Here is a 13,272-nt window from a genome sequence, read left to right as displayed (position 1 = left end):
TCAATATAGGCAGTATTCGTTTTTAAACCGAACAAATGTGACCTCCTATAAAGGAGGAGAACATTTGATTGGGCTGTTCAGACAACGATGCAGGTCATCGCCCAATGCTTGCGTCTGCGGTTACGCAAATCTAACATCAGTAGATTACGAGGAAGCGATAGTGCTTATTACGATGCCTGTGCTTCGCATTTCACTTCACAATGCCGGGATAATCATCTCCTGTGCCTACGTTGAAGTCGGATTTAGTATATAGTACTCTGGAATAAGAAGGCCTGCGCTGGCAACCAGAGTCAGTATCCTCAAAAATGTTCCTACGCTCAAATTGTTCATAACAGAAAATTGCAGTCAATCGTGATGTTGAACATGAAATTACCCAAGGGGGCCGGCCAAGGACAGGCAGTACGTACGCGCAAAATCTTTGTGAATGCGACCCTAGATTCGGCGCCTTCATGCTAATATTTCTCTGAAGATGTGAAGAACTGATGTAAATACACAGATCCTCATAAGGCTATGGCATTAGGCTTGCGCTTATGAACTTACCGTCTGACTGGGCCCCAGAGTGAGGCGAAAATAGCGCAAGACATGCGCAGTGACCGAAACCAGTTCGAGTACCGCAAAGCGCTGGCCTAGACACTTGCGTATTCCAAGGCCGTAGGGCTGTTAGGTGATGGGGTTGACGAGGTGCTTGTTTTGTGGGCTGAACCTGCATCCGCGCGTGCAAACACCCCAGTGAGTATAGGCAAGGTGGAAGTTTGGGCTGGTGGGTGGATCATAATTTAACTAACCTTATTTTTATTTTTATTGCAATCAAGGTTTTCACATTAGGGATGGGAGGGTCGTAGAAACAAACCATGGCAAATTGAAGATCACTAGTACCAGTAGTAAAACGACATCAATTACGTAAACAACCAAAGTTGGTAGGGCAATAGAAAATGATGATCATAATGTAGGCAGTGAAGGTCAAAAGTTTTCTATTTTTGATAGGTACAGAACTTCCGACTAGGAAAAAAAATATTAAACAGTGCATAACCAGCACACATCATAATCATAACCACAGCAATGATATACGAACCAGATGAGACAAGAAACAAAGGTATAAGTACAAGTTACTGGCATTGGGAGACAGAAAAAACATAAAAAACAAGAAAATGTACACAACACTCATAGAAAGAATGATAAACAAATTATCTGGCTCAGTAAACGAAAACAAAAGCAGAGTATGTATGGACTTTGAGATCAATAACAAACTACATTCCCAAACATGTCTAGACAAGCTTACAGATTGAAAATGCTTATATTCGAGGCAACGAATACAAATGCGGAGAGAAATTGATAGACCCTAGCTCACTAATAACATACTGTGTAATCTAGAAATGGAATGATGTTGGTGGGCAATGCTTGTAGAGGATTATGGGAGGTTGTTTCACTGATTGCCCGTGAGGGGAACAAATAAGTGTAAGTAACTAACTCCTTGGCAACGCGGAACGTAGACCTTGTGACTGTTTTCTGCGTGAGCTCAACAAAACTAAGGCAGCATTATCAAGCGAGAGCGAAGTCAATGATGGTGGTAGTAAATTTTGTGAAGCAGGCTCAGGCGAGAAAACTTACGCCGAGTTGTGAGTAGTGGAAGGTAGAGATTATCCTTCGTTTGGGTTACACAGGCCTTGCGTCGGTAATTGTGCTAGGTGAAACGTGTGGTGATGTTTTGGATGACTTCTAATTCGTTGTTTAATGTAATCTCGGAGGATTCCATATGGGTTTTCATATGGAGTTGCGTACAGTAGTTTCTTTTTTATTAAACTGCAGCTAAGAAAGAATTCCTTCTTAAGTGCCCTAGCGTGCGATTAGTTCTTCAAACAATGCACTTGACGCAAAGTTTGCATGATAAGTTGCTACAAATGCTAACACTAAGATGTCGGTACGAAAAAATAGGTTCGTGAATCATTTGATTAGGTACATATTTTTGGCTTGAAAATGAGCTGTTAGTCAGGCGCATTGCCTTGCCATTTAAAGTGTTGAACTCCATTTTCCATGTTGTGAACATCACTCAGATGAGTTTGAAAGGATGTGATGTCGTCAGAGTTAACTATTCTGCCTACAATACGCAGTCTTCAGCAAACAGGCTCACTTTGGATAAAGTTTGATAGTTAAATCGTCGATGCAGATTGGAAAGGAAGGAAAAAGGTTAAAAAGAGCAGTGACAATGACACGGTGCTGTGCTCGATTTTCGTCCAGTGTTGGTGTTTTTAGTTCCTTCTCTTTTTGTCTAACATGTAGCACTTCACAGAGACTAATTTAAATGTCTGCAACAATATTCTATAACAGTACGATAAGTGAGCATTACTTCAGCTGCGCGTACATATTCACGTTCTCTGTTTACTTTATCTTCGCCGTACAAATGCAGTTGGACATTATACCCATTCGTTAGGATACATAGTGTGATGAAACGGGCTCAATAACGTAGAAAACAAAATATTTTTTTATCATTTTCTGCACACTACAGTAAGCTTTTGCCTAGCGCTGAAAGTAAGGACAAGAAATTAAAGCAAGTTGCCTAGTTTCTGAGGGAACACTGGATTCCTGAACAAAAGAGCACTGCCTGGTGCTCTGTCTTAAGGTTCCAGGAATCGTGCCGCAGCTTGCAAGGCGATGGGATTTTTCAGAGTATATGAATAGAACACCAACATATTCCGAAGAATAACTCATTATGTGTAAATCAAAATTAGTTCTAGTTTTCATAATACAGGTAACGTAAATTGATCTCACTACTGCCGTTTCGCATTGGAGACATATGTCCTGCAGGAAATATTTAGGCCATAACTGATAGCAATGAATCTAGTTTATGGATCAACTGAAATTTGTGGACTTGGAACCGTATGAATAAAAATAGACTATTCAATAATTGGTTCAGGATGTATATGCGCTTTATGTAATCTACCTGAATTGATTAAATGGCTTGATTAGGAAAATTAACAAAGGCAATATACCCACACCAGGCAATCACGCAAATGATTTCGCAGTAAAACTAGGCGAACTATCGGAGCAGGAGCAGTGTCGTGTCGCTGAGTTTTAAACATGCTGTTCGCACTTCTTCTGTCGCTTCAAAGCATGTCACCAGTCAGAAATGACTACACAATCTCACCATCTCACGTAAGCCCACCGAAACAGTCAGACAGAGATGTGGCCCCCAAGTAAAATTACTAAGTGGTGAACGAACAACTCGAGATCTGTAGCATTCTTAAACAACAACTCAAAGAGGTCACCTTTCGGGGTCAAACTTTTCGGGATCGGGCCAGTACAGCGGGTCATGGTGCAGGTGGTATGTGGGCGTGAGAAGGGTCATGCCTTTTTTGATAAGGTAGCTGCCGCATTGGAAGTCCTCGTCAGATCCTCGCGTAATAAGCCTGTGGTTAAAACAAACGACACAATAGTCGGAGCAGTAAGCACGCGTATCCCCCCTACTCATGAAGTCCAACACACCCATTGCAAAACAAGTGTCGTTTTCTTGATTGAACTTTTTAGCTAGTGTTTTAAGGATTATGCGCTTCTTACTGCAACTATTTAGTATGCAATTTTGGGGGTATTTCAAAAATGGTGTACTGGCGAGGCAAGACAGGTGTTCACGTAAAACGCACATTCTTGAAAACAGCAAACCAGACATTTGTTATATCAAGCATCATCTTGTGATAAGGCAAACGACATGCCGTTTTCTGTAGGACAACGGTATACTTTGCCTAATATTTGTTACAATTAATATTCGTGCATGTTTTTTTCTGCTACTAAGCGATGCTAACATTAACACGTTTATAAAATATAGGACTGCAAGCCCCGAAGTTCCAATCTTATGTTTCTACAGCGAACATTGTTTAACTGCGCTAACAAACACACCACAGAGACAGCATGGGACAAGGATGGGCGCAGACTTGCAACTAATGTTTATTCCACAAAGACCACATATAAGTACACCCCCGACATGCACCACTGCGCTTTATCAGATACCTCTATCATGCGGCAAAGTTTACGTAGGCTAAACAGGAAGGTGCGTGAATGTGCGCTTGCGTGAGCATGAATTGTCAATTACAAATAAAACAAATGGGCACGTGCCTGTCCACTGCTTGGCGTGCCCGTGCAAGCCGATCATTAAGGAAGTAAGGATTTTGTGCCGCTGCCGAGATAGCCGAGCCAGAGAGCTACTCGAGGCGCACCATATTAGAAAGAACGGACAAGACTGTGTCAGGGACACCTCAGTTTATTTACACAACAGTGAGATGAGGTTTATTGACGAGCGTAGGTAGGTCGCGTTTTGCATATGCAAGGTTTTTCTTTCCTTTACCTTTTCTTTCTTTCTTTTCTTTTTTCGCGCACGCGCAGTGGTGTATGTCGGGGGTGTACTTATATGTGGTCTTTGTGGAATAAACATTAGTTGCAAGTCTGCGCCCTTCCTTGTCCCATGCTGTCTCTGTGGTCCGTTTAATTGTTAGCGCAGTTAAACAATGTTCGCTCATAAGTACCAACTCGCCCAACAACAAGTTCTGCTAAACTATACAAGGTTCTACATTTTCACCACCAAACTATTTGGAAGGCATCCAGAATAAGTTAGAGCCAATGAGTGAACAGTTAAGGAGTCTTCCATAAAATGCCCAGCAAGGGACTGCAATGTTATTTCTACTCCATCCATCATAACCAAAGTCGGTGTACGATGAAAGCGGCCGTGTCCTCTGTATTCAATCATCCCAATTCGTTGCAACAACGTCTGCAGAAACGCCCCGGTGAAATGATTAAAAATGTCATTTTGACTTAAGCGCATACCCGATAAGTGGTGGATACATTCGCAGAGTCTCAGATATGACCTGGTTTGTGTAGGAAAGGTTTAAAAGGGTCTGCGTCGACAGTTCTTCGCCCTGTAAGCAGGAGAAAGAAACAAAATCAAATAGCCGGTGAAACAGTAGTGAATGGTTCGTGAATTCTGAACAATTAGTGGTTCGAACGTTGTGTTTAAAACACTGTGTGAAAGGTTCATTTCGACTTTGATGTTTTGTTTACCCAACACTATTTCGTAGTCAGCAGAGGGCCAGTGAATGTGCTCTTGCTGTAGACGACATTGTTGTTAATTTTATTGTGTTCGCTATGGTTACCCTAATTATCTTTGTCACAATTATGGCCTCTTTTAAACGCTGGCACATCCGCTTTGTTCAGTTGAAGTACGCGTGTTCCGCCTGTTGGGGGGATTTTCGCTTAGCTAAGAGCGCCAGACGCCGTGTTTAATGTAATAGCTTCTTTCGCCAGCTTCGTTGCCATGAAATGCACACTCACGAATGGAAATTTTGAGGGCATGATGTAGCTCGGGGACGGGCCAATGTGAAGGCTGATTTGTCTTGGCAAAGTGGGAGAGGGCCTTCAGAATTACATACCTGGTTCTAGGCTCTCTTTATTTCTGTTCCCCTTACTTTCATCATTTCACTTAACCTGCGAGGAGAGAGTGGTGGCGTAAGCGGGCCGAGAGCTCCATGTGCGGCCAAGCAAGGCGCGGTTCCCGGAGACCAAGCGCGTTTGATTGCGGTTGCGAGGGGAATGACGAGGTGCTCCCAGTGCGGCGTTGCGAGAGGAAGGAGGACGCGGGTGGCGCGAAGTGCGCTGTGGCACTTGATGTGCCAGAATAGTCGGTGTGGTGGGAGAGTGTGTAGAGTGCAGTAATAAAGTGAATGTTTGCAATCCATCCGTCGGCCTGTCGTTATTCGTAAGCGGGGGGCTCGTCCGTGATCGACATGGACGTGGAAATGAAATGGTGAACGTACCTGAAGAGTTGCTACAGCGTCTTCTGGGCACACGAGTGGCTCCGCCATACAACGTGAGCAAATCGCGGCAGTAGTTCGACAATGACTAATACTGGCCGAGGCAGTGGCGATAGGTTCTGTGACAGCTCTGGTGGTGGTTCATGAAGCGACGTCGCTGTGCGCTCCACTGTAAGTAAACTCCCTGAATGCAGCTGATGTAACGCAATCCAGTGACCCGAGACGTTTTTGTACCTGTTGCAGACCTTTTCTTTGATAGCGGTGCCAGCGCCGATAAGAGCCCTACCCACATTGGGCCCACTACTCTGGAGTAGAGTGCAAAGATGTGGTGGCGCTTGGTAACCACGTTTGCTTTGTGGGATGAATTTATTGCGGCCTTGATTGTGGAATTCCATTGACGCCAAGCGTCCGTTGGAACAAGAACCCGAGCTCCACACACAACAAACGGAAAATAATTTTAAAGAATTTATTTACTAGATCGCGGCCTATGATGACCGAATCAGCGGCGTTGTTTTGTAATCAGAAAAGGTTGACCGCGGGATGCGGCAAATGCATTCACTGCTCCAAGTCTTGGCAGTGGTCAAACAGTTTGCCAATCTCCTGTAGTTGGCTAAGGCAGCTGACGGCTTCACGCAGCAGGCTTGGAGGCAGTTGCAGTACAAGCGGCCGTCGTATCCGACTGACCAGATGGCGAAAGGCCTTGCCTTCTAGTCAGCTGTGAACGTGACTGACCTTCCCGGAACGCATCTCATAGTGTCTAGGGCTGCGACTGTGACGCTTTTTAGTCTCCGCCGGCAGCATCCTACTGGCCGTTGTATCCCGTGGCGATGCAGACATTCTATCATCGAGACCAGCTGCACGGACGGACCGCTCGCTTTATAAGGCCACCTCTCGCAGCGCCATCACAGGGATACCAACGGTGCGACTCCAGGGGATCTACCTGCCGCCGTTGCGCAGGTGTGGGTAACCTAGCTCGCGATTGTCCTACAGCTCTGCGTACCGGCCCACCCCAGTGCTACGAATGCAACGGAATCAGGCATTTGCGATCAAAGTGTCCGGTAAAGGGGAGATGGTAAGTGTCACCCTGGTGGGAACCTACGTGACTGTGCTGCAGGTAGAATTTTCAGCTGGCAGAAAGCAGCCGCTTGATGGAGTGCGCATAGGATAGACTACATTCCAATACCTCCTACACATATATTGAAGCCTGAGCTTACTTGGAATGCTGGGCGCATAGGCAACAGAGAAGACAGGCGCCAAGTTCAGGACACAGGTGCGTGCACTCCGCCTGGCGACAGGGTGGTCTAAGTCTACAACATCTCTGATGTGCAAGATCCAGTGGGCTACGAGCAGCCACAACCGGCGCTTCATATATGTTCCCCGCAGGGGCGTCTGCGTAAGCAGGCGTTTGGTGTGTTGCGACACCACGTACCCGAGCACACGAGGGTTGGACCCTCCCGCGTGTAGCCGTGCGCGGCTTAGCCGTGTCCGGGGAAAAGGGGATCCTGGGGGTTGAGCCAATGCCGGGTGTTTGGACCTTTACGGCCCCTCGGCGGCGGCAACACACCCCTTTGGCCTCGGCTTCACGTAGACGGCACCCCCGGACTGACCCTCCCGGGGGAAATCGGCAGTCACCTTTTCCTGTCTTCTTCCTCCACACGCTTTTTCTTTACCCTCTTCTTTCACACCTGTCCTGTCTCCTTGTATCTTCTATTCACTTCAATTTTTCGTAGGTGGCAAGGGTTAACCTTGTGTGGCTAACCTACCTTGGTTATGTCGTATTAGGTTATAGTCTCGATGTACAGCTGGCGTGTGCTGGACTTGTTCGCATGTTCCTGTCGCGTCCCCTCGTTGGGCTCCATGGTGGGTGGCTGGCACCGTGGCTGAACAATATAATTTTTCCTATGGCTCCTCCTTTCCCCCAAAATGATCGCCCCTCTTGTAAAAGAGGGCGGACCGAAGCAAGTGAATTTTTCCAGAAAAGGAAAGTTACCTTCCCAAAGTATCACGTAATACATAGCGAAGTACAAGAAAAGCCAGCAAGAATCTTGTCCCCATTCACAGTATCCAAGTCCTTGACAGAAGCCCTCGGCCCTGGCTACAAGCTTTCAAAAATGTCTAGTGGCGATTTGCTGCTCGAACTTCGAGACAACGTGCAATATACCAAACTGTCAAACCTTGCGTCCATTGGGGACATTCCTGTCTCTGTTTCATCCCACCGATCCCTCAACACTGTCCGCGGTGTAATATCAGAAATCGACTTCGTACACTTAACAGAACAAGAAATGCTTGAAGGGCTCACCGACCAAGATGTCATAGACGTTCACCGGATCAAAATCCGGAAGGACAACAAAGAAATTGACACGAAACACCTGATCCTCACCTTCAACAGCAACACACTCCCTGAACAAATAGAAGTCGGATACTTGAAAATAGATGTAAGGCCCTACATTCCCAACCCCCGCAGGTGCTTCAATTGTCAGAGGTTCGGCCATGGCTCACAGAGTTGCCGGGGCCGCAAAACTTGTGCAAAATGTGCTTCAAAAGAACATACAACTGAAAACTGTAACGGTGCAGCGCGCTGCGTAAACTGCGAAGGAGAACATGCCGCGTACTCCAGGGCGTGTCCGTCCTGGAAAAAAGAGAAAGAAATCATCACGTTGAAAACTACAGAAAACATTTCATTCAAAGAAGCAAGAAGACGTATCACGCTAACAAACGCATTCTCCTTCAATGGAAGAAGCAACTTCGCCGATGTGGTGCGACGGGGCGTAGCGCCACACCAACCTTCGGCACCTGCTGAGGCCATGGTTACCGGGCCTCCGGCAGAGCCGCCCACGCCCCAGGCAGAGACAGCACAAGCTGTCCTGCCACCTACTAAACAGAACCCGCCGGCCCTCAAGTCGGCCGCCCGCAAGGTTTCTCCCCAACGGGAGAGGCCTGAAACACGCACACCCGCGGTGACGCGGAGCTCCAGTGCCTCTGAAGAGGCCATGGAGACAACTTCTAGCCCGCCCCCGCAACTGCGGAGGCACAACTCACTTGAAAAAAAGAAAAAAGAAAGAACCCCAATAACAGGTCCTAAAACACGAGGGACCTAATTATTTATAGCCACACCCCTACAAGAAATTAAACATGGCGTTCCTAGTTCATTGGAATTGTCGTGGACTTATCAAAAACTATAGCGACGTAAAAGATATCTTAAACACTTTTTCTCCTGTGGCTTTATGTCTGCAAGAGACAAACTTAGGGCCACAACATAAGAATATTTTTAAAAACTACAAAGTATTTCGGTGTGATAGAGAACAAGCGAGTAGGCTCTCTGGAGGTGTCGCGATAATAGTGAAAAATGGTGCTGCCACTCATGAAATCAGGCTTCAAACGAAATATGAAGCTGCAGCAGTGACCGTCCTCGATTTTAAAACAATTACCATATGTACTGTGTATCTGGAACCGCATCTAAATGTTACACTTCATGATTTAGAAGCACTTTTTAAACAACTACCAGAGCCATATTTAGTAGTAGGGGATTTTAATGCACACTCGTCTTTTTGGGGGAGTGACCAAACAGACACTAGAGGCCGTATCCTCGAAGATTTTATTTTATCAAATAATGTCTGCCTGCTCAATACAGGAAAGCACACATACTGCTCTCCAAGCTCAGGAAAAATGAGCTGTTTAGATTTATCTTTTAGTTCTCCATCAGTTTTTACAGATTTTAAATGGGATGTTGTTGACAACCCCTACGGAAGTGATCACCTTCCTGTAAAAATTAACCTATCATCCGCACCACAATTAATCCCAAGCAAACCACGTCGTTGGAAGCTACACTTAGCAAACTGGGCACTGTTTCAAGAACAGGCCAGCCTGGAAAAAGTTTTTTCAAAGAATTTAAATGTCGACGATCAAAACGAATTATTCACAAGCTGTATTATTGATGCCGCGCGGCTAGCTATTCCTCAGTCCTCAGGAGTGGTTCGACGTAATCATAAAATCTGGTACACGCAAGAATGTAAGGAAGCAAAAAAGAAACAAAACAAAGCGTGGGGCATATTCCGTAGATACCCAACCTATGATAATCTCGTAAACTTTAAAAAGGCAAAAGCCAACGCACGCCGCATCCGTCGAGATGCTGAGAAAACTTCCTGGAAGAACTACATATCATCTATTAACAGCTCAATCACATCCAAAAAAATGTGGGAACAAGTCCGTAAATTAAATGGCAGCTTCTCCCCTTTCACAATCCCGTTTTTAACAGCTCCTGGCACACAAACAAGTATAGAGGAACAGGCAGACGTACTAGGGGAACATTTTTCTAATGTTTCAAGTTCCTCGCACTACACTCAATCGTTCCTGAAGCACAAACATACAACCGAAAAACAAAAACTTCCGACAAGTGGCTATACAAATGAGTCCTATAACACATTAATCACACTTCACGAAATCCAAACAGTACTGTCCGCAGGTAAACAGACGGCACCCGGCCCTGATGAAATACATTATGAAATGCTCGCTCACCTCTCAGACGCTGCTGTGAACGCACTTCTGCAATTCTTCAATAAAATATGGGTATCGGGAAAAATTCCGGAGGCTTGGAAAAAAGCCGTGATTGTACCGTTCCTGAAACCCGCAAAACCACCAACCACCCCTAGTAGTTATAGGCCTATAGCCCTCACAAGTTGTGTGGCAAAATCATTTGAAAGTATCCTGAACGTTAGGCTGACGTTCACTCTTCAATCACGTGAACTACTTGACATCCACCAGTGCGGATTTAGAAAAACGTGTTCAACGACTGATCATCTTGTCCGCCTAGAAAATACAGTTCGAGAAGCATTCGTACACAAGCAGCACTGTTTAGCAGTCTTTTTTGATATCGAGAAGGCTTACGATACCACCTGGAAGTTTGGTATTCTCCGTGACCTAGCAGAACTTGGTATTCGTGGTAGGATGCTGAACTGCCTGAAAGATTTCATGTGCGACCGTTCATTTCATGTGCGCCTGGGTGCAACCCTTTCGAAGAAATTCGTCCAGGAGAATGGAGTGCCGCAGGGTTGTATTTTAAGTACAACACTTTTCATAGTAAAAATGAACTCCATAGCAAAAGTCATTCCTAGATCCATTATGTATTCTGTATATGTCGATGACCTTCAAATAGCATGCACATCCTCCAGCTTACCAACATGCGAGAGACAGATACAACTTACATTGAATAAACTAGCGATTTGGGCAGACAAAAATGGGTTTAAATTTTCACCCCAAAAAACAGTTGCTGTCCTCTTCTCACTCAAAAGAGGCCTACAGGTTGACCCCACCCTACACCTAAATGAAATCATACTTCCAGTAAAGAATGAACAAAAATTTCTAGGTGTAACTTTCGATAAAAAGCTCACATTCCTACCACACATAACCACTCTCAAAAAGAAAGCTTCGCAGTCACTAAATATACTCAAAGTACTGTCATATAAACATTGGGGGTCTGATAGAACATGCCTTCTACACATTTACCGTTACTTAGTACGTTCCTCCTTAGATTATGGCTGCATAGTGTATGGTTCAGCAAGACCGACATACCTAAAAAAACTAGACCCAGTACATAACTCAGGCTTGCGTATTTCATCCGGTGCATACCGAACGTCCCCTATAACTAGCCTTTACGTAGAAACAAACGAACCCCCACTAGAAACTAGAAGAACAGCTCTAACCTGTGCATATATCCTTAAAGTACAATCTCTACCAAAACACATTTGCTATCCCCTTGTAACAAAATGCCCTTCACGAGTAATCTTCACCAACAAACCACAAACTACAAGACCACTGCTCCTGCGATTTGAAGAGATGTGTCGGAATCTTGGCATAGCGGACACATTACCAGGCATTATCCACAGACAAAATCCACTACCCCCATGGTTCATCTTTCCCACAGTTTGCGATCTCACTTTAACACAGTTCCGTAAAGCACAAACTCCGCCACAACACATAATTCAGGAATTCCTTGCACTAGAAGAAAAATACAGCAGCTTCACAAACTTTTATACTGATGGTTCAAAAACAAATGAACATGTTGGAAGCGCAGTCGTACAAGGGAACTGGGAAGAAACAGTAAGACTTCCGCAGTGCACATCCATTTTCACTGCTGAATGTTACGCCATTTCTGTAGCCATAGACAAAATAATAAAGGAGAACCTCGCAAACAGTGTCATATATACAGATTCCCTAAGTGCACTCACAGCTCTTCATGCCAGAAATGCAGTCACACCATTATTAGGAGGCATTATACACAATTTAATAAACGCCACCACACAAGGACTGAACATTAAATTATGCTGGGTTCCGAGCCACGTCGGAATTAGTGGCAATGAGAGAGCAGATGCATGCGCGGCACAAGCCCGGCACAAAGAAATCACAAAAATAAAGATACCTCCTAACGACTGCATGAAGTTAATACATCATAAACTAAGGCAAAAATGGCAGTCTGCTTGGAACAATGAAGTAAACAACAAATTACACCTTTTAAAACCCGTGTTAGGTGAATGGAAATCTTGCACACACCAGGAACGTTTCAAAGAAGTGATTCTGTGCCGTCTTCGCATAGGACACACACACCTAACACACAACTTCATTCTAACAAAGCAAGACAAACCCCAATGTGAACTATGTGGAGATGAACTAACAGTAAACCATATCCTATTTTCATGCAAAAAACTTGAACCATTGAGGAAGACCTTTTTTACCATATTTTACAAAGAACACATCCCTTTTCACCCAGCTTTGATTTTAGGAGAAGATGCGCTCGTTGATGTATCATGTGTTTTTAGCTTTTTAAAAGAAGCAGGAGTTCTCATAAAACTTTAAAAAACTTCGCAGAGTGCTCACCTACATAATACAGAACACCTCATCCACCTTCTCATCCCTGAGAAGAAGGCCGAGGTCTTTAGCTAATTTGTTGGGACTCTCCGGGCTCTTGCCCAGACAAGGACTCACTGAGGTGTCCCAACTTTTAAAAAAGAATCTATGCCTAGTGTTTGGCGCATGATAGCCTCAGCTGCTTATGTGCCACTAAACTCAACTCAACTCAACTCAACTCATATATGTTTGCCAGTATATGTCGGGACGTTGTTCCTGGCAGTGACTTTTTGAGCGCAACACGCATCTCTACACATATAGCACTAGGCGCATGAGCTATTGGCACCAACCGGCAATATATTCTGCCGTTGACTAAGCGCTACAAGGGTCCAGTCACTGTGCTTGCCATAAAGATGGAGAGTCTTACTACTTGCACGCCTTCTTAGACTATGCTCCTGCAGCTCCTCCCATGGGAAGCAGCATTCCAAGAGAAGAAGGCAATCATCATGCTGTTGGTCTAAAACTACAACCAAGGATGTAACAAGTACAGGACGACTTCAGCCCTTTGTTTACTACAGCCCCCGGGTGTACCGCCCTCGCTCAGCACTACATAGACACAGGGCATAGTGCGCCTGTGAGA

At 45.0% G+C, this 13,272-nt stretch overlaps 1 protein-coding gene across 1 annotated transcript in view; it reads right to left on the bottom strand.

Moving 5' to 3' along the window:
* Window positions 1-546: 546 nt before the first annotated feature.
* LOC135909738 (cytochrome P450 9e2-like) overlaps window positions 547-13,272 on the bottom strand; it is a 36,733-nt gene continuing 24,007 nt past the window's right edge. Inside the window, exons 8-10 of the mRNA XM_065441798.1 lie at window positions 4,810-4,901; window positions 3,264-3,404; window positions 547-703 (exon numbers count right to left, since the gene is read on the bottom strand). Of these exons, the coding sequence (XP_065297870.1) occupies window positions 661-703; window positions 3,264-3,404; window positions 4,810-4,901 (276 nt within the window). The 3' untranslated portion in view covers window positions 547-660. The remainder of the gene's footprint in view (window positions 704-3,263; window positions 3,405-4,809; window positions 4,902-13,272) is intronic.

The sequence above is a fragment of the Dermacentor albipictus genome, chromosome 8, assembly GCF_038994185.2.
Source record: "Dermacentor albipictus isolate Rhodes 1998 colony chromosome 8, USDA_Dalb.pri_finalv2, whole genome shotgun sequence".
NCBI classification, from domain to species: Eukaryota; Metazoa; Arthropoda; class Arachnida; order Ixodida; family Ixodidae; genus Dermacentor; species Dermacentor albipictus.
Note: the sequence above shows the minus strand (reverse complement) of the source record. Positions and strands in the feature narration are given on the sequence as shown.